The sequence below is a fragment of the Saccopteryx leptura genome, chromosome 9, assembly GCF_036850995.1.
Source record: "Saccopteryx leptura isolate mSacLep1 chromosome 9, mSacLep1_pri_phased_curated, whole genome shotgun sequence".
In the NCBI taxonomy this organism is placed as follows: domain Eukaryota; kingdom Metazoa; phylum Chordata; class Mammalia; order Chiroptera; family Emballonuridae; genus Saccopteryx; species Saccopteryx leptura.
Genome location: NC_089511.1, coordinates 51,881,997 through 51,899,530, shown reverse-complemented (window position 1 = coordinate 51,899,530; position 17,534 = coordinate 51,881,997). Strand labels below are relative to the sequence as shown.

The 17,534-nt window shown below is 36.8% G+C and overlaps 1 protein-coding gene across 3 annotated transcripts in view; it reads right to left on the bottom strand.

Moving 5' to 3' along the window:
* The window catches only part of PRKG1 (protein kinase cGMP-dependent 1), a 1,422,417-nt gene that overhangs the window by 135,787 nt on the left and 1,269,096 nt on the right, over positions 1–17,534 (bottom strand). For all 3 annotated transcript variants that reach the window (XM_066349797.1, XM_066349796.1, XM_066349798.1), the window contains one exon: positions 14,274–14,339. In XM_066349797.1, the coding sequence (XP_066205894.1) occupies positions 14,274–14,339 (66 nt within the window). The remainder of the gene's footprint in view (positions 1–14,273; positions 14,340–17,534) is intronic.

Here is a 17,534-nt window from a genome sequence, read left to right as displayed (position 1 = left end):
TTTTCCAAAGCTTTTAAAAAAATGTTTATTCTTCTCTAGGACAAAGAAGTAATTGCAAAACAATTAACAATCTTCTAAGTTTGAATTGTCAATAACTAAGCTTAATAAATTAATTACAAGAAAAGAATAAACATCAAACTAACTCTTCTAGGTTGGTAACATATTACAACCCGAGGCTGATTTGCCCCATCATGCCTTTTAAGACTGTTTCAATCAGTCAATATGGTTAGAGTGCAGTGCAACAGATGTTCTCATAGACTGCCACTGGGGAGTGAACTGTACAATGGTTCAATCTAGACAACAACTTAAAAATAAGCATATCCTTAGATCAGTATTTCCACTACTTAGCAGCTCCTCAAGAAACTACATCTAAAGAGGTATAGTCTGACCTGTGGTATTGCAGTAGATAAAACGTTGACCTAGAATGCTGAAGTTGCTGGTTCAAAACCCTGGGCTTGCCTGGTGAAGGCACATATGGGAGTTAATGCTTCCTGCTTCTCTCCCTCTCCCACCTTTCTTTCTCTTTCTCCCTCTCTCTAAAAGATCAATAAAAAAAGAGATACAAAGGCATAGGCAAACAATTCTTTACAAAATAAAAAATATTATGACTTACCACATCAAAGTACATTTAAGAAACTAAAGTGACAAAAAAGACTCAAATTATATTCATGAGATGTTTTTATTGACATGGTAAATCATTAATGCAATGTGATAGGATAAAGTGATGTAATGGACTTTGAAAATAAAGAGAGTTATGTTTAAACTTATTCCTTTTTATACAGGTCGTATGCTTTGCAACATGATGCAAGAGCCAAGTTTGCCTTCAAAATGGAAGAGAAAAAGTATTCTTTGCACATATGCTGTGAAAGTATGTACATATGTATGTATGCATGTATATTTGTATCATCAATTTATCAATATGTATTAGCTCTGTGCTTGGTACACTATAAATGTATCTGTATATCTAATTATACCTATCTATCTCATCTCTATGTGTGTGTATATATAGTTGTGTGTGTGAATATCTATATATAGCGCCTGACCAGGTGGTGACGCAGTGGATAGAGCGTCGGACTGGGATGCAGAGGACCCAGGTTCGAAACCCTGAGGTTGTCGGCTTGAGCATGGGCTCATCTGGTTTGGGCAAAGCTCACCAGCTTGGACCCAAGGTCTCTGGCTCAAGCAAGGGGTTACTCAATCTGCTGAAGGCCCACGGTCAAGGAACGTATGAGAAAGTAATCAATAAAGAACTAAGGTGCCGCAATGAAGAATTGATGCTTCCCATCTCTTCCTCTCTGTGTGTCCTTATCTGTCCCTCTCTCTGTTTCTGTTGTCACACACACACAAATATATATTTATATATATATATATACATACACACATATATATATATCAATATATGCTGCACTTGTATGTAAACAAAGTGGGAAAATAGTTTAGACATAAATAGTGATCTCACTATAAGAAAATATATTAAACTATTAATAGTAGTTACCTTGAATATCAGTGTTATATTTATGTTTTTCTGTGCTTTTCAATTTATCTCAATGAACAGGTATTATATTTATAACACCTAATGCTGATTATATAAAAATGCAAAAACAAAAGAAAGAAGAAACAAATCAATCCTGTGAGAATTATGTAATATAAATAAAAATAAGCTTTTACTCAGCCCAAGTGGGTATTTGGTCTACATGCAAATAGATTATCTCTAGTTCATCTAGAACAATACCATCACCTTTAACAACTAGTAAGTCATGATTTGCAGTCTGGTTTCTGTTTTACTAATATGTTCAATTAAATGGTTGTTGCAGGGTGGTAAATAATATGACCATTAAAATTCATCCAAACTAGTAATTCTGAAAGGTCCTTCTTTGTAATTAAAGCTTAGTTTGGGAATAGATTTCACTGTTATTGTAGCTGATATTAATCCAGTTCATGCATCTATTTTATGACTTACAAACTGACTATCAACTTCTAGACATATTGAAAAAAAAGGAAAGTCCTAGATCTTTATGATGCAGCATGGCCCGTAATAGCTGTCTCACCACAGGAGTGCGCCTACTAAAGTAGGCAACACCACGTAGCCCTACCCAAAGAGCAATGTGAATATTTAAAGAGGAATTCACTTTTCAAAGTTAATGATTACAATGCTGATTTTTAAACTGGTCATTAAGCTTCTGTCAGAAATTAATCTTTCCCTTCCTCCTTCATCTCTAAAGCACAAGGAACATTATATAATCCCCTCTCCAAATAAACAGCCAAAAACACCATACAGAATAATTTTAAAAAGAATTTCAACTATGAGACTTCAAATATGATTTTTTTAATTAAATAAATTAAAATTGATTTTTCAGATTTAGAAACAAAGTTTTCTCAGTTTTTTCTTATTCATTCATACAATGGGTTTATAAGTTTCAAAGACATTGTCAAATCTGTAAAGAACAGTTTTTAAAACATCCAATGGAAATAATGCAAGCTTCAGAAACATAGAGGGTTTTAAGCATTTACAAGAAAAATGAATTATTAATTCATCAGTATAAAACAAAACAATCACCGTAATGAACAAAACCAAAATTCTGATTAAAATATTTTAAAACTGATTAACTGTGTACTCCAACATCAATTTCCATTCATCATCTAATTGCCAGGGGAAGAAAAAAAATCTCATTTACAACTGCCAATGGAACTCTCCATCTGAATATCTGGATATCACTTAAGCAGTTTAATTTATAATACCCATAACTGAACCAACCAATTACTTCCATTTCAACCTGCTTTTATCTCCTATACTTTTGATCTCTTCTAGACAAACATCCACCAAGTTTCCCAAGATAGAAGCACTTCTCTCTTGCCTTCCACATTTAATTATTTCCTCAGACCTGCTTTAGAGAAATGTTAGGCTCTTAAACTCCAGTGAACAATCTGGAGGGCTATGGGTTAGCAATCAATCTTCCACTCTCTTCTTTCAGAACTAAATACAAACTGTAGTAGCAACAGCCTTCTGTTGGTTCCTCATTGCCCAGAAGATAAAATACATCTTCTTTTCATTTAAGATATTAGGAGATTTCTTTATAACTTGTCCCCATTTTTTTTCTTTCCAGCCATATTGCCAAGCATTCCACTATAACTTTCCAGTTCCTTAACCCATGAATCTTTTTGTTTTTTCCATATTCTACTTATTGCTGTACAATGGCCTTTCCAAATTCTAGGTCTTTGTGTCTGCCCTTCCCTCAGCAGAAACTGCCTTTACTCTTCTTTCTTTACTGGCAAAATCTCTTTACTGGTAATCTCCCAACTTAAAGACTTGACTCACATATCACTTTGTCCAGAAAGTCCTCTGATACAAACAATCAACTTCCTCCATCCTCAATTCTCCCTAAGCACTTTTTTGCACACTGGAAGGATTTCTCATGTTGATTTTTTTAATGCATCCATTTTGAACAAGAGTTACTCCAAGTCAGGCAAAACATTGTTATTTATTATTATAGCTCTGGATCTCAGAATAGGTTGCTTTGAAATTTGTGTTATCAGCTTTAAATTTGCCCTTTTTGAGTGTTCTGTAAAAATGAATCTGGACTATAAATTTTTAATTTTATTTTTAATTTTTGTCAACTGGCCCTGAAACTTTGCCAGCAGAGGACACTGGCAGACATTGCAAGACTAATGGGTTTTACTTTCTGGTTCCTTGATAGGTCTGGGTCTGGCTATTTTAGTAATGGGGTTCAGCAACAACAAGCAGCCAGCAGATTCCTCTGCATCCTTCTCCCTGAGTACTTTTATTTTTCTTATGAACCACCTTCCCTAGAACCCTACAGGGAAGAGTTCTGGTGCAAGTTCTACTGGTATGACATCATAGCATTTCATGACCATTGCAAACTATGGCTGTGTCCCTCTCAGTTGGGGTTGTCTTGTCCCTGGGGGACACTTGGTAATGTTGGCAGAAAATTTTGGATGTCAAAATGTTGAAGGGGTTACTAGTATCTAGGGGGTCATGGTCAGGATGCTACTAAACATCCTATAATGCACAGAACAAGACCCTACTATAGCTACTTATATCTATGTCTATGTCTATATCTATATGTCTATAACTATATATCATCTATATCTATATCTATCTATATCTATTTCTAATCTATATCTATCTATAATTATATCTCTATAACTATATATATAATCTATAATTATATATATGCATGTGTATATATATATCTAATTCTAAATGTCAATAGTGTCAAATTTCAGGAACTCTGCTTCATAACAAGGTCTAGTTCTTTGTTCTAGGATGGCAAGGTAGAGGGTAGAAGGGGGGAGGGGGAGAGAGAAAGGTCTTTCTTGAGTGCTCTCTCAAAGGCCTAGGGTTAGTGACTACTGCTTAAATCCTCTATTTCTATATCCTTTAGTGTTCTTTTTACTTCTTACTGCTCAATTGCTTGTTATTCCAATCCCTTATTTAGTTACTAATTCTTTATAATAAACTTTTTCTGTTCAGATTACTATGTGCTGTTCTTTTATTGGACCCAGACCAATGCAGAATTACTCATTCATTCATTCCAACAGATACTTAGTGAGTGCTTACTGTATGTACTTCCTAACCCTGTTATAAGAACTTGGATGTATCAGTGAACTAAATAAACATGGTTTCTATCCTTCTCAAGCTTGTGTAGTTGATAAGTTAAAGCAGATGAACCAGAGCTGTAAATGTATGATGTAGCAAGTAGGTGGTGGTGCACCAAAAGCAACAGAAGAACCCAATTTATTGCGGAAAGTCAAGGGAGTGATTGAGTAAAGGTTTCATATATTTTTTGATAAAATAAATTAACTAAAGTAATAAAATTTTCATTTTGATTCAGTGATTCCAACTATTTGGCCAAATGGTAAGGTTTTGATACAGTGAGGTTGGTAGCCATTTAGAGAGTCATTTGAAACTCAAAGATTTAACCCACTAATATTTTTTCTTAGAAGTAAAATTCAAGATTTAATTAAAATAATATACAGTGTGTCTATAAAGTCATGGTGCACTTTTGACCGGTCACAGGAAAGCAACAAAAGATGATAGAAATGTGAAATCTGCACCAAGTAAAAGGAAAACCCTCCCAGTTTCTGTAGGATGATGTGGCAGCATGTGCGCATGCGCAGATGATGATGTAACACCGTGTATACAGCGGAGCAGCCCACGGCCATGCCAGTTGAGATGTGGATGGTACAGAGGAAAGTTCAGTGTGTTCTGTGGTTCGCTAAATTTGAATCCGTGACCAGAATGCAATGTGAATATTGGCACGTTTATAACAAAGTGCCACCACATAGCAATAACATTACTCAGTGGGATAAGCAGTTGAAGGAAACCAGCAGTTTGGTGGAGAAACCCCGTTCTGGTAGGCCATCAGTCAGTGATTAATCTGTAGAGGCTATACAGGAAGTTACCTAAGGAGCCCTAAAAAATTTGTGCATGAGGCCACATCGAACTGCACTGAATAGGTATGAAACTGGGAGAGTTTTCCTTTTATTTGGTGCAGATTTCATATTTCTATCGTCTTTTGTTGTTTTCCTGTGACCAGTCAAAAGTGCAACATGACTTTATGGACACACTGTATTTTAGCTCAATTCATAAACCATCAATTTCTTCTTTATTAAGTGTACATTTTTGATAATAAAATTATATTATTTGTTTATTTTTATGATTTCAAGCATCTTGAATCTTAGTCAACTGTCTCTTTTTATGAATTTCTATTTATAAAAGCATTAAGTCTAGGGTTTAACACATAGTAGATGCTTTCTGAATTAGTAAATGTATGAGTTTACTTCCTGTTAATTGAAATCGTAATATGATTCAGGTAAAGAAGCACTGGAACAAATGTCCCTACAGGACTTATCTTTCTCATTTCTCAATTTAAAATTATGGAAGAGAAGTTTTTCAAGGTCTTGTTGAGTTGTACAATTCTAAGATATCAGAAATGCATTAGAATACAAGAATGTGAATGTACTATTTTAATTAATTCTTATTAAACACTGTGATTTGAGTGTACCTGATACTTCTGAAAACTAGAGCAAATTACTGCCCTTGGGCCAAATAGCAGACTTAGACTGGCAAAAAGGTGGACACAAAACTAAAAATATGTACTATCTCATCCTCTATAGAAAAAGTTTGTCAAATTCTGGTCTGTAAGGTCCCTCCTATATCTCTTTCTTAAATATCTAAGTATTTAATATGACTTTCTGACTAATCCAGTCACCATCTAAATTTTAACAATGTTTTTTTTAAACAAAAAAAATGTGCTAAATATGATTAATGGTCCACCAACATATTAATGATGCGGGACTTCTTTTGTTTTGAACAGTCAATAGGTGACAAAAGAGTACTGTGAGAAAGTTCTAAGGGATTGTGACTTAACAGATGAGAGCTGGGAATTATACATCAACAGAAACAAAAATATATTTACATATTTGCCTTTAAACACACAAAATACCAGATATCTGAGTGCATGTCATATGGCAAGTAATCAGTAAGTTCTAGTTGAGTAGAAGAAGCAGGAGACTTTTGCAATGAGTTCTCCCTTCAGTGAAAGCACCATACCTCTTTCTATGACTTGAAACAACAAATACTATCTCTGGGTATGTTCCTTTAACTGTGGAAATGTGCCTATTTTGCAGTTAGATCATGCTTGCTCAGAGCATGCTGTAATTCAACTCATATCGTTAAACCGAACCAATCAATATGTCTCCTTTTTTTTTTTTCTCTAAACTTCTGGATTTTATCTCTCTGGCTTAATAAATATTTTTTGTAAAGCACACCAATCAATAACAGCTCCATTAGAAAGATAAGCCCAAGTGATTTCAGCTGGCATGGCTCTTCCTGAGACACATTTGCTTTCTTGTGATCACCCTGACAATAACCTCACACCACCCCAGATTTCATTCTGAAAAATGAACCCAAATAAAGTTCACTTAGGCTGTCGGAAAGGCTGAGACCATAAAATATTTTAAGTTTATTACACTATCAGTTAAGCAACGTGGCTACAGGTAATGTCATAAGTGGAGTTCCTATAGTCTTATGTGGACATAGGATGGCAGCTATATATATATAGACAAGGACATAGGTGACTTAGATGGAGCAAATACCACTGGGTGCATGGGGCTTCATGAGATTCAACTGGTTGGTGGGGTTGAAATGGAATCTGAAAGATTCTCCTGTATTCAAATTTCCCCCCTACTACCCTTCCCCTTCCCTTGTTTGGCACCCGGAAATTGTAAAATCTTTAGAATTTTTCCGATTTTTTGGTCTTCAAGAAATATGTCATCAAAATGCAAATAGCTCTGGCAGAGAACCATCTTAATCTCTAATTAGCTACTAGCCAAATTAATACAAAACCTAGAGCGAAGTCCTAGAGAACATACGAGTGAAATTAAATGCAGCGATCAAAAAGAAAGAAACATGGTATGTGCATGGGGGCAGGTAGTGCTTGCAGAAGAATAAAGTGAAAAGAGAAGGGAACTCGGGGAAAAGGGTATCAGAAAAAGGAAGGCAAGTAGACAGATGGCACCTGGAGCCCAACACTGGAGGGCACTTCAAGTCAGTATTCATTGTGTATTTGCTTTATTTAAAAGACAGGCTGAGCACAACATGGAGGAAGATCAGAACAGGACCACACAGGACCACTCTTTAATTTTGGTTAAGTTCAAGGTCAGCAAACTGTGGCTCACAGGCCAAATTCAGCACATTTTTTGACCATTAGCTAAAAATGATTTTTATATTTTTTACATTGTCAAAATAAAAAGGTCTTAAAAGATTAATATTCTTGACACATGAAAAAAATATGAAATTTAAATCTCAGTATCTATCAACAAAGCTTTATTGGAACACAGCCAATGATATTTATTTAGGGATTGTCTTTCATTGCTTTTGCTCTATGCAGAGGAGTGGAGTAGGTGCAACCAAGATCATTTCACCACAAGGCATAAAATATTTACTATCTGACCCTTTACAAACTATTATTTCTACTTCTAGTTTAAGTCATGCAGCTATGGTTTCACACTTGCATATACCTCCCTTAAAAAGTAAAACTACACGAAACATAACCCTTGTTTCTTGGGAAGTTTATTGGTCATTTATCTTCCATGAGCATGTGCCTCGATAAACCTCACCACCCCATCAAGTTGCATCCTCCCAGAAACATCTATAACACTCTCCTTGAAAGAAGTTGGATAAATACTAGTTTCTCCACATGTCTTCTCTTCTGACATTCTCACTCCAGTTTTAATACCTAGGTTTCAGTTTGAGTATTGAGAAATAGCCTTTGGTTTACCAATTCCAGCAACTTTTTCTCTATGTTTAATCTTTCTTGGTAACCTGTTTGCTGCTCTATTTTTTTTGTTTTTTTTTGTATTTTTTTTCTGAAGCTGGAAACGGGGAGAGACAGTCAGACAGACTCCCGCATGCACCCGACCAGGATCCACCCGGCACGCCCACCAGGGGCAACTCTCTGCCCACCAGGGGGCAATGCTCTGCCCCTCCGGGGTGTCGCTCTGCCGAGACCAGAGCCACTCTAGCGCCTGGGGCAGAGGCCAAGGAGCCATTCCCAGCGCCTGGGCCATCTTTGCTCCAATGGAGCCTTGGCTGCGGGAGGGGAAGAGAGAGACAGAGAGGAAGGAGGGGGGGGGGCGGTGGAGAAGCAAATGGGCGCTTCTCCTATGTGCCCTGGCCGGGAATCGAACCTAGGTCCCCCGCACGCCAGGCCGACACTCTACCGCTGAGCCAACTGGCCAGGGCCTGCTGCTCTATTTTTTATGGATTTTGGGACCAACAATAGATATATGGGTTGCTTCCTAATCCTTAGCCTAGTGACTAAAATCTTGCTTTTTTTTTTTTAAGTCTTCTTACTTTTTAAAATGTATGGTATGGGTATGCCTACTACACATGAGGCAACTACACAGTTCCAGGAGAATAAACATTTGAATCACAGTCACCCAGGGTTCCCTGATCTACAGAGATAACTTGGTTTTTAAGATGGCCAATTTTAATGACCTATAATCTGACATTTGAAACTCATTCCTAATTTCATCATTTTTATACCAAAACATATTGCACTTCTTCTAGGCTAGTTCTTGGTATCCGTTCCCCAGACTTAGCCTCAATGACAAAACTGGCTCCAAAGTGTAACTAAGTATCACAAGTGTCACTAATAAGAGGGTTAGCTCCATGTTGTTTGTAAATTATTTTACTAATTCTTAGGATCCTATGAAAGGCTTTAAGAACCAATTGGAATGATTTAGAGGAAGAATAGAAAGACTCTTCGGTGCTTTAAAGGGCTTACCCCTTTGGAGCAAGAAAAGTTACTGTTTACTTTTTAATTAATTTTATTTAAACAATGGGTTTGGTAAAATAAAAGTTTGAAACCAATGACCATAAGATCTCATTTAAGTTTGACATTACTGGGATGATAGTCAAAGTAATTAGCAGCTAATGTGGCACAGGAACTGACAATTCAGAATGGAAACTAGTCCTAGTGTTTGTCAGATGTCACCTTTTAGTTGTTGGATCAGAGAGATCTGGAGAGTCCTCAGTGAGGGAATCAGATGACCAGGGTAGCAGATGAGTAGAAGGCACACACATGGAGTTTGAAACATTATTTACCAACCAGTACAAAAATATTTTAGTTTTTATAACCACTATGCCTGGAGGTTACACAGTAAATCTGCAACAAAGTTACAAGTCTAACTTAGAACTTAATTTCCTGGGGAGAAATATGTAACTCTTAATATTTACTAGCACTTATGTCACTATCTTTAATAATGATCTCAACCTCAAAAAATAATTAATCTTACTTGAACATCCAACTTCACCAACATCTTTTCATGCCAGTGAAGAAGTAAACATTCCATTACTGACTATGAAACACAATAATGCACTTACTTTTATTTTTATTTCTTACCATGGATTCTGAAAAAAGAGATACTGAAGACATCTGGTTGTTTTAATACAGTCAAAAAATTTATTAATGGAAATAGATTGTTCTTTTAGACTAGTATTCTTTTTTGAAAATCCATTTTCACAAATTTTGGAATCACTACAAGTAGTTACTAAGGCAATGATTAGGCTGCAAGAGACCAATTCTCAGAGACTACTTTCTAAGGAAAATATGTATCTATTTATCATTTTCTAGTTTGTCAATGAGTATTAAAATAAAATTTCTGACATGCATTAGTTACAACAATGTTATTTCATTCTTTCTCTGGAATGATAACCCATAAACAAAGGCTTATGTAACATGGAATCTCACTTGTAAATTTGGGGAAGAAGCTCCTCTTGTTGACAGTTCTGCCATCTGTTTGCATGGGACAAAGCCCTGGTGCTCCATCCACCAAATGGCTGTAAATTAGGTACCAACCCCAGGCTTTTGACAGAATCCTACAGTTACAGTTTGATCTTTTTGATTAAGCTGTGAATTTAATATTTGGTGGAAAGCCCAAGTTCTCTCCTAAGAGGAGAGAAATGTACTTCTTGAGTCCCAGACTCAAGCTGTCTTCTCTATACTTATGTTTAAATCTAGACCTCACTCCAGGTGTCCTCTCTGTATATATCTCTGAAGATAAACGTATGCTGGTTACCGTATATAGAAAGACTGCTAAATCTAAGAAACGTTTATGCCTTTTGTAAGTAGAGGGAAAAAAAAAGACCTGTATCAAGTGCTTACTACACATCTTGTGCTGTCCATGGATAACTGATCTTCAAACTGATTTTATAATTTCAGTAATACTACCTCATTTTTTTCAGATGGGGAAAGTGAGATCGAGAATTTAACTAACTTGCCCATATTGTCATAAAATGGTGCAATCAAAATTTAAATACATGTTGGGCTTTATTTGGCAAAGCCATGTACTCTCCACTGTGTCCTATATACAAGTAGGTTTCAGAGAAGAGAACGTTGGGACAGAAAAGAGAATGTTAGGATGAGACAAAGTATGGGTGTGATGCTACTTGATACTCTCACTTCTCTCAGGACCTCAGTTAACTTAAAAGAAGAAAGAAGCGAGACTAGATGACCCACAAAATCTCATCCAGTTTGATTTTGGTCTTAGATTATTCTAGGCTTTACTACTTGCCATGAAAACTATTGAGTCATCAAATGTCTATGGGCTTCACTTTCCTCTTCTGTAAAATACCTTATCACCTTCCAGGGGAAGTGTGTCCCATGTGGAAGTTCAGCAATTACAAAGGACCATAAAGATATAAACTGATATGATTACCCAGTCTGTCCCAGTCATCGGCAACCCTCAGGCCCACTCTTACTCCTCCCCTCACGAGGTAGCCTGGCTTAGTCCCTACAGGCAAGATAAAGGCCATTAAAGTTTCCATAAGGTTCCTTAGTTATATCTCTATGATTTTTTTTTTACCTCTCCTCTTTTTTACCATTTTAAGAAAATAAAAAAAGAAAGATAAGATCTCCAAGTAACCTATCTTTGTTTGCCCACAATTTCTTCCCCGTGACTCCATTTAGATAAAATATTCTCTTTAGTATTTCTTTTGTTCTATCTTACTGGATGCTTCTTAACACCCATCATAAGGAAATTCTCCAATATCCTACTAATTCCTCATGTGCCCTGCCTCTTTTCTTTCTTTCTTTAACCACATTTCTGAAGAAAAGAACCCTTTGGTCTTTGCTCAACCCCTCAATGCCCACTCGCTCTTTGTCATTTGGATTTCATTATCACTTTATTAAGACTTTCCCAGGTGTTTAGCGACCTGTGTGCCTTTGGGATTCTCACTTGCTTTTAACACTGCTGGATTTTATTCTTTTTCTCTTGAAATCTTCTCTTGATTTCTGAGGTTTCCTACACTGATCTGATTGGTTACATGTTTTATTCACCGTTTTGTATTATACTTTTGACCAGGGGTCCCCAAACTTTTTACACAGGAGGCCAGTTCACTGTCCCTCAGACCGTTGGAGGGCCGGACTATAAAAAAAACTATGAACAAATCCCTATGCACACTGCACATATCTTATTTTAAAGTAAAAAAACAAAACGGGAACAAATACAATATTTAAAATAAAGAACAAGTAAAGTTAATCAACAAACTGACCAGTATTTCAATGGGAACTATGCTCCTCTCACTGACCACCAGTGAAAGAGGTGCCCCTTCCGGAAGTGCAGCTGGGGCCGGATAAATGGCCTCGGGGGGCCGCATGCAGCCCGCGGGCCGTAGTTTGGGGACCCCTGCTTTTGACTCTTAAATATAAAAAATTTCCCAGTTCTCTATCAAGAGCTTTGTACCACATTTTGCAACTCCTGCAGGGTATCTATTTTGAGAGTCTAACTTGTATGTCAAATTCATAATATTTTTAATGGAATACCATATTGCCTTCCAAACTGATTCCTCTTCCATATTTCTTTTAGATCTTCTCAATCCTGAATACAACACTAACTTCTTTGTTGCCCTTAACAGTCAGTCAAGTATTAAGCCCTCTGATTTTACCTCTTTATTTGTATGCATTCCTCCCATAAACAGTTGGTCTTATAATCACCACTTGGATTTACAGACTCCTCACCAAATGTTCTGCCTTTAATCTCTCCCTTTTATTCAGTTTGTGCAGCATTCTTAGATTAGCCTACCAAATACACTGTTACAGTGACATTATTTTGCTTCATAAAATTGTCAGTTACCCTTAGGCCAATATTAAGGTTTCTTGGTGAACCAGCCCTACTATGTATGTCAATGAATATATCTGTGAACTTATTTGTCACACAACACTTCCTCCAACTACCTTTACACAGCCTCTCTCTAGCCCGTTGAAATGACTCATACTTCCCTTGTGAGTATTGCTTATGCTGTTCATTCTTTTCATACTGCCTCTTCTGTACTTCCAGGTCCACCTGATATCATTTCTTTCATTAGGTCTTCCCTGATTCTCCCCAGAAGTAGTCATGCCCTTTGTCAGGCTCATAAATGTGTGTTCTGACTCTTCTTATATCCTACCTTGTGTGATGATTTGTGTAAATGCCAGAACTTCTGTATTAGAAGCTAATCCCTCAATCAGGATCTGTGCTGTTCCTTTGATTCTTCTCATGGCCCCTGACAATGCCTTTACTGGCAGATCTCTAGTAAAATGTTAGCTGAATGAATGCGTGGGTAATTGTTACTTCTGGGAACCAAAGAAAGTGTATCTATTTCAGAGATATTTATGGATATAACTATCATTCTGCAGCTTGTGTCCCTGCTCTGGTTCTAGAGATCCAATGCAGAGGAGCTTTCAAATATAAAGTTTGTAAATCAAGTGGGATTCCTCTTTACCCAGACCCCTTAAACTCAACATTCAACTCCCACATTTTGGGCTGGTCACATCTGCCTCCTCGGTTTCATTTCACACTGACACTCACAGCCTATTTTAGCTCTATTAAAATGAATATTTTACAGCTCTTTACCTTGGGTGTGGCACTTGGTTTTTCTGATAAACTTAAACTTATCAATAAACACTGTGGTGTGAAAACACCTGGTGGACTGCTTTCAATAGTGCACATGCATTTTAACGATGCTCTTGGAGAGTCAGCAATCTGATATTTGTAGATTAACCTATTTAGCTTTCAGGTAATAAGAATAGCAATCCGGAATAGAAGGAAGAAATAGAAATAAGCATCATAGAAAAAACTGTTAATGGCCAGAAATATTTATATGCCTGAGGCTAGAATTGATTCTTTCTACAAAACTGTTTTCCTTACATATTTCTGTTATAGAAGTCTGGGGGTAGAAGACAAGATAACTAAACATATACAAGGAATAGTCAGTTTCCTAATAATAATAAATTGATAATAGTAGTTACATTATTAATTTATTATTATTAAAGTTACTATATTAATTTATTATTATTAAAGTTACTAAGTTACTATTTATTCTAAAAAGGTTACACAAATAGCTAGCATCATTTGAGTGCCTCCTGACTAAAACACACTTGGACACATGGCTTTCTTTTCTTTGTGCTGTTCCCAGTAATACTCACAATATGGCTATAATGTTGCATTGCCCTCAGTTTACAAATGAGCTGACTGAGGGGAGGCTCATAGTGGTTAAGTACCTTGGTGAAGATCACAAAGCTAGAATGGCAGAGTCAGCTACTTTCAGGAATCATAGGAAATGAGAATCAATTATAGACCTCATTTTAAAACAAAAAGATATAAAATAAATATTAATAGTTCCATAAAATGATGTCTAATTCCACAAATTTATGTATGTCACTGATATGAATGAGTATGTAATTTGCATAACAAAGCCATGTACTTACTCTCTGTCAATCACAAGGCAGGTCACAGCCTCTGCAGCAATCACGTTTGCTGTTCTCACATCCTCCCTGTATAAAAAAGAGACAGACATAGAAATAAAATACCTCAGTATCAAAGACAAGTGTTCATTGAGATTAGTTCAGAAAACATGTTAAAATTATGTATACTTTTCTGACTTATCCACTTTGTGGTTTAGGCTTTGTCTTTCAAATTTCTTCATCCAGGGGAATCACCTTATTCTTGCCGTGAATCACAAAAATTTTACCATTATAATTCAGTAGTGATAATCCTCAAACTTAAAGTTTTTTTTTAATTATTGTTGTTTATTTTATTGATGAGAGAGAGAGAGAGAGAGAGAGAGAGAGAGAGAGAGAAACAGGAACGTTACGTTGATCTGTTCCTGCATGTGTCCTGACCGGGGATTGAACTGGCAACCTCTGTGCTTTGGGACTATGCTCCAACCAACTGAGCTATCTGGCCAGGACTTAAAGTTTTACTTATAGAAGTGAAACAAAATTTTATGTCATTCCCTATGCTTTTTAGAAAACCAATGAATTAATTGAATAATAATACAGACAGTTATGAACAATGACAGGTGAACATTTTTAAAGAACCTGAAAATATATTTCTGAAAATTAAGAATCGGATCCACTGTGCATAAATGTATTATTATAACTTTGAGAACAATTGATCTGTTTCAATCATTTTCTTAGTTTAGAGACCCTATTTTCATGTAGTTAACCTTTTGGCAACTTATAGTACCCATTCATCTGTACCAGAGCTTATTATAATCCTTTAAAAGAATTTGACAAACCTTAACCCAGTGACTGAAATTTGTATAGACTGTCTCTTTAGCAGCCTCTAATTTGTCACTGCAGTAATATCTATCAACCTCTTAAATCTTTAAAACTCTGTCCTGATATCTCCATCTTATCCAGTGGTCAAGAGTAAATTTGGTAAATAAGTCTTCACATTTTATTTGAGCTGCTAAAAATTTAATTTCATGACTACTGTCATGAAAACATTCATTTACGCTTGAAAATGTACTCTCTTTCCTAGAAAGGTAAAATTTCTAAGTTAATATAATTAATGATAAATATAAGTTTGAAATACATTACAGAGACATACACATAGAAACTAACATAGTATTAACATACTGTCAAGATCACTGTTGCCTTATAGTAACTATTTTGCACTTAGAATTTGGTAAAGCAAGTTTCTCCTTAATAATGTTTTTTTTTTTCAAAAAATACCTTGATTTTCTTAAACATGCATATTTCATTCAGACTTTAAAATAATTTTTCTCTTATTAAAAACCCCACAATTTTCAGCCCTGGCCAGTTGGCTCAGTGGATAGAGTGTCAGCCTGGCATGAGGACTTCCGGCTTCAATCCCCAGTCAGAGCACACACGAGAAGCAACCATCTGCTTCTCTTCCCTTCCTTCTCCCCCTTCTCTTCTTCTTCCCCTCCCACAGCCAATGGCTCAGTTGGTCTGAGCATTAGCCTTAGGTATTGAGGATAGCTCAGTTGATTCAAGCATCGTCTCAGATGGGGGTTGCAGGGTAGATCCTGGTCAGGGCACATGCGGGAGTCTGACTCTATTTCCCCTCTTCTTGCTTTAAAAAAAAACAACAACAAAAGAAAACAAAAACACACATAGGGACTCTTGTAGAGCTGTTTTACATTTATATGTTGATCCAGAAAAAGAACTTACTGATTATATTAGTTTCCATACAAGAACATGGCATGACTCTCCACTTTTCAGATCTAGTTTTTTGTCTTTAAATAAGATTTCTTAATCTGTTTCACTTGGATCCTGACATTTTAAAACAGTATTCTTAGGGTTTTCTTATATCATGAGTTTCTCTCATGAGTGGCATTCCCTTCCCGTTTCTGTTTCTCACCGGTTATTATATACGATATATGAAAGGAAAAATGTATTGGTTAGGGTATATTTTTAATCCACCTGCCATACTAAGTTCTCTTGTGATTCTAAAATTTCTATTGTCATCTCCACAGCTTCCAGTATCATCTTCCTAGTTGCCTCCCTTACAGTCTCCCCCTTTCAGCCACACTGGCCTCCCTATGACTGAATCCCTGCTCTCTGTAACATTCCTTCCATAAGCCGAGGAAGAAGCTTGTCTCTGGCTGCTTCCTAGCTGTCCCTTGCTTATCCTCCAGATCTCAGCCTAACTGCCCCTTCCTCAGGGATGCCATTTGCATGAGCTACAGCAGGTATCCTATTTATCTGTTTACGTGGCCTTACATACCTCTTCGTCCAACCACCTATCACTGTTTATAATTTATACATTAACTTGTTTAATGACCCTAGGTTCCTCCAACTAAACCACATGAGGGCAGATTCTAAGACTAGTTTTGCCCCTCCATTTTATCTGAAACTGGCACATGGTGGCTGGCATGTAGGAGGTGCTTAGGAAGTGTGTGGCACAGATGCCCCAGTCTTGGGCCTTTGGGTAGAACAGCTAAGTTCAGGCTTTGAACTCATACTGCCTTTGTGTGTGTGTGTGTGTGTGTGTGTGTGTGTGTGTGTGTGTGTGTGTGTGTGTGTGTGTGACAGAGACAGAGAGAGGGACAGATAAGAACAGACAGACAGATAGGAGAGAGATGAGAAGCATCAATTCTTCATTGTGACACCTTAGTTGTTCATTGATTGCTTTCTCATATTTGCCTTGACCAGGGGACTACAGCAGACTGAGTGACCTCTTGCTCAACCCGGCAGCCTTGGGCTCAAGCTGGTGAGCCTTGTTCAAACCAGATGAGCCTGTGCTCAAGCTGGTGACCTCAGGATTTCGAACCTGGGTCCTCCGTGTCCCAGTTAGATGCTCCATCCACTGCGCCACAGCCTGGTCAGGCTGTCTTTCTTTTATAAGACAAGCTGCAAGCTGTGTGAAAGCCTCAGTCTTCTCATCTATAAAAATGGGGTAAGATTTCCCTCTCCCTGAGTGGTTTTAAATGAGATAATCAAAGATTTGTTTATCAAAATGCCGGCACATAGAAAGCCATATGTTCTGCTGTTTATCATTTCTAATTCTTCTCATCACCAACCCTGTCATATCTGTCTTTATGGAGTGCTGTGTTTTATGAAACATTCTACCTAAGAACCAAGAGTAGATTTTCTTTTTTCTCCATAGAAGTAGACAATATATTTTCCATTCCACGGTCATTTTCTGAATGAGAATTTTTGGTAAAGTGTACACAAGTAGTAAATGTCAGTAATGCCCATCAGGTTTTTTTTATAAAT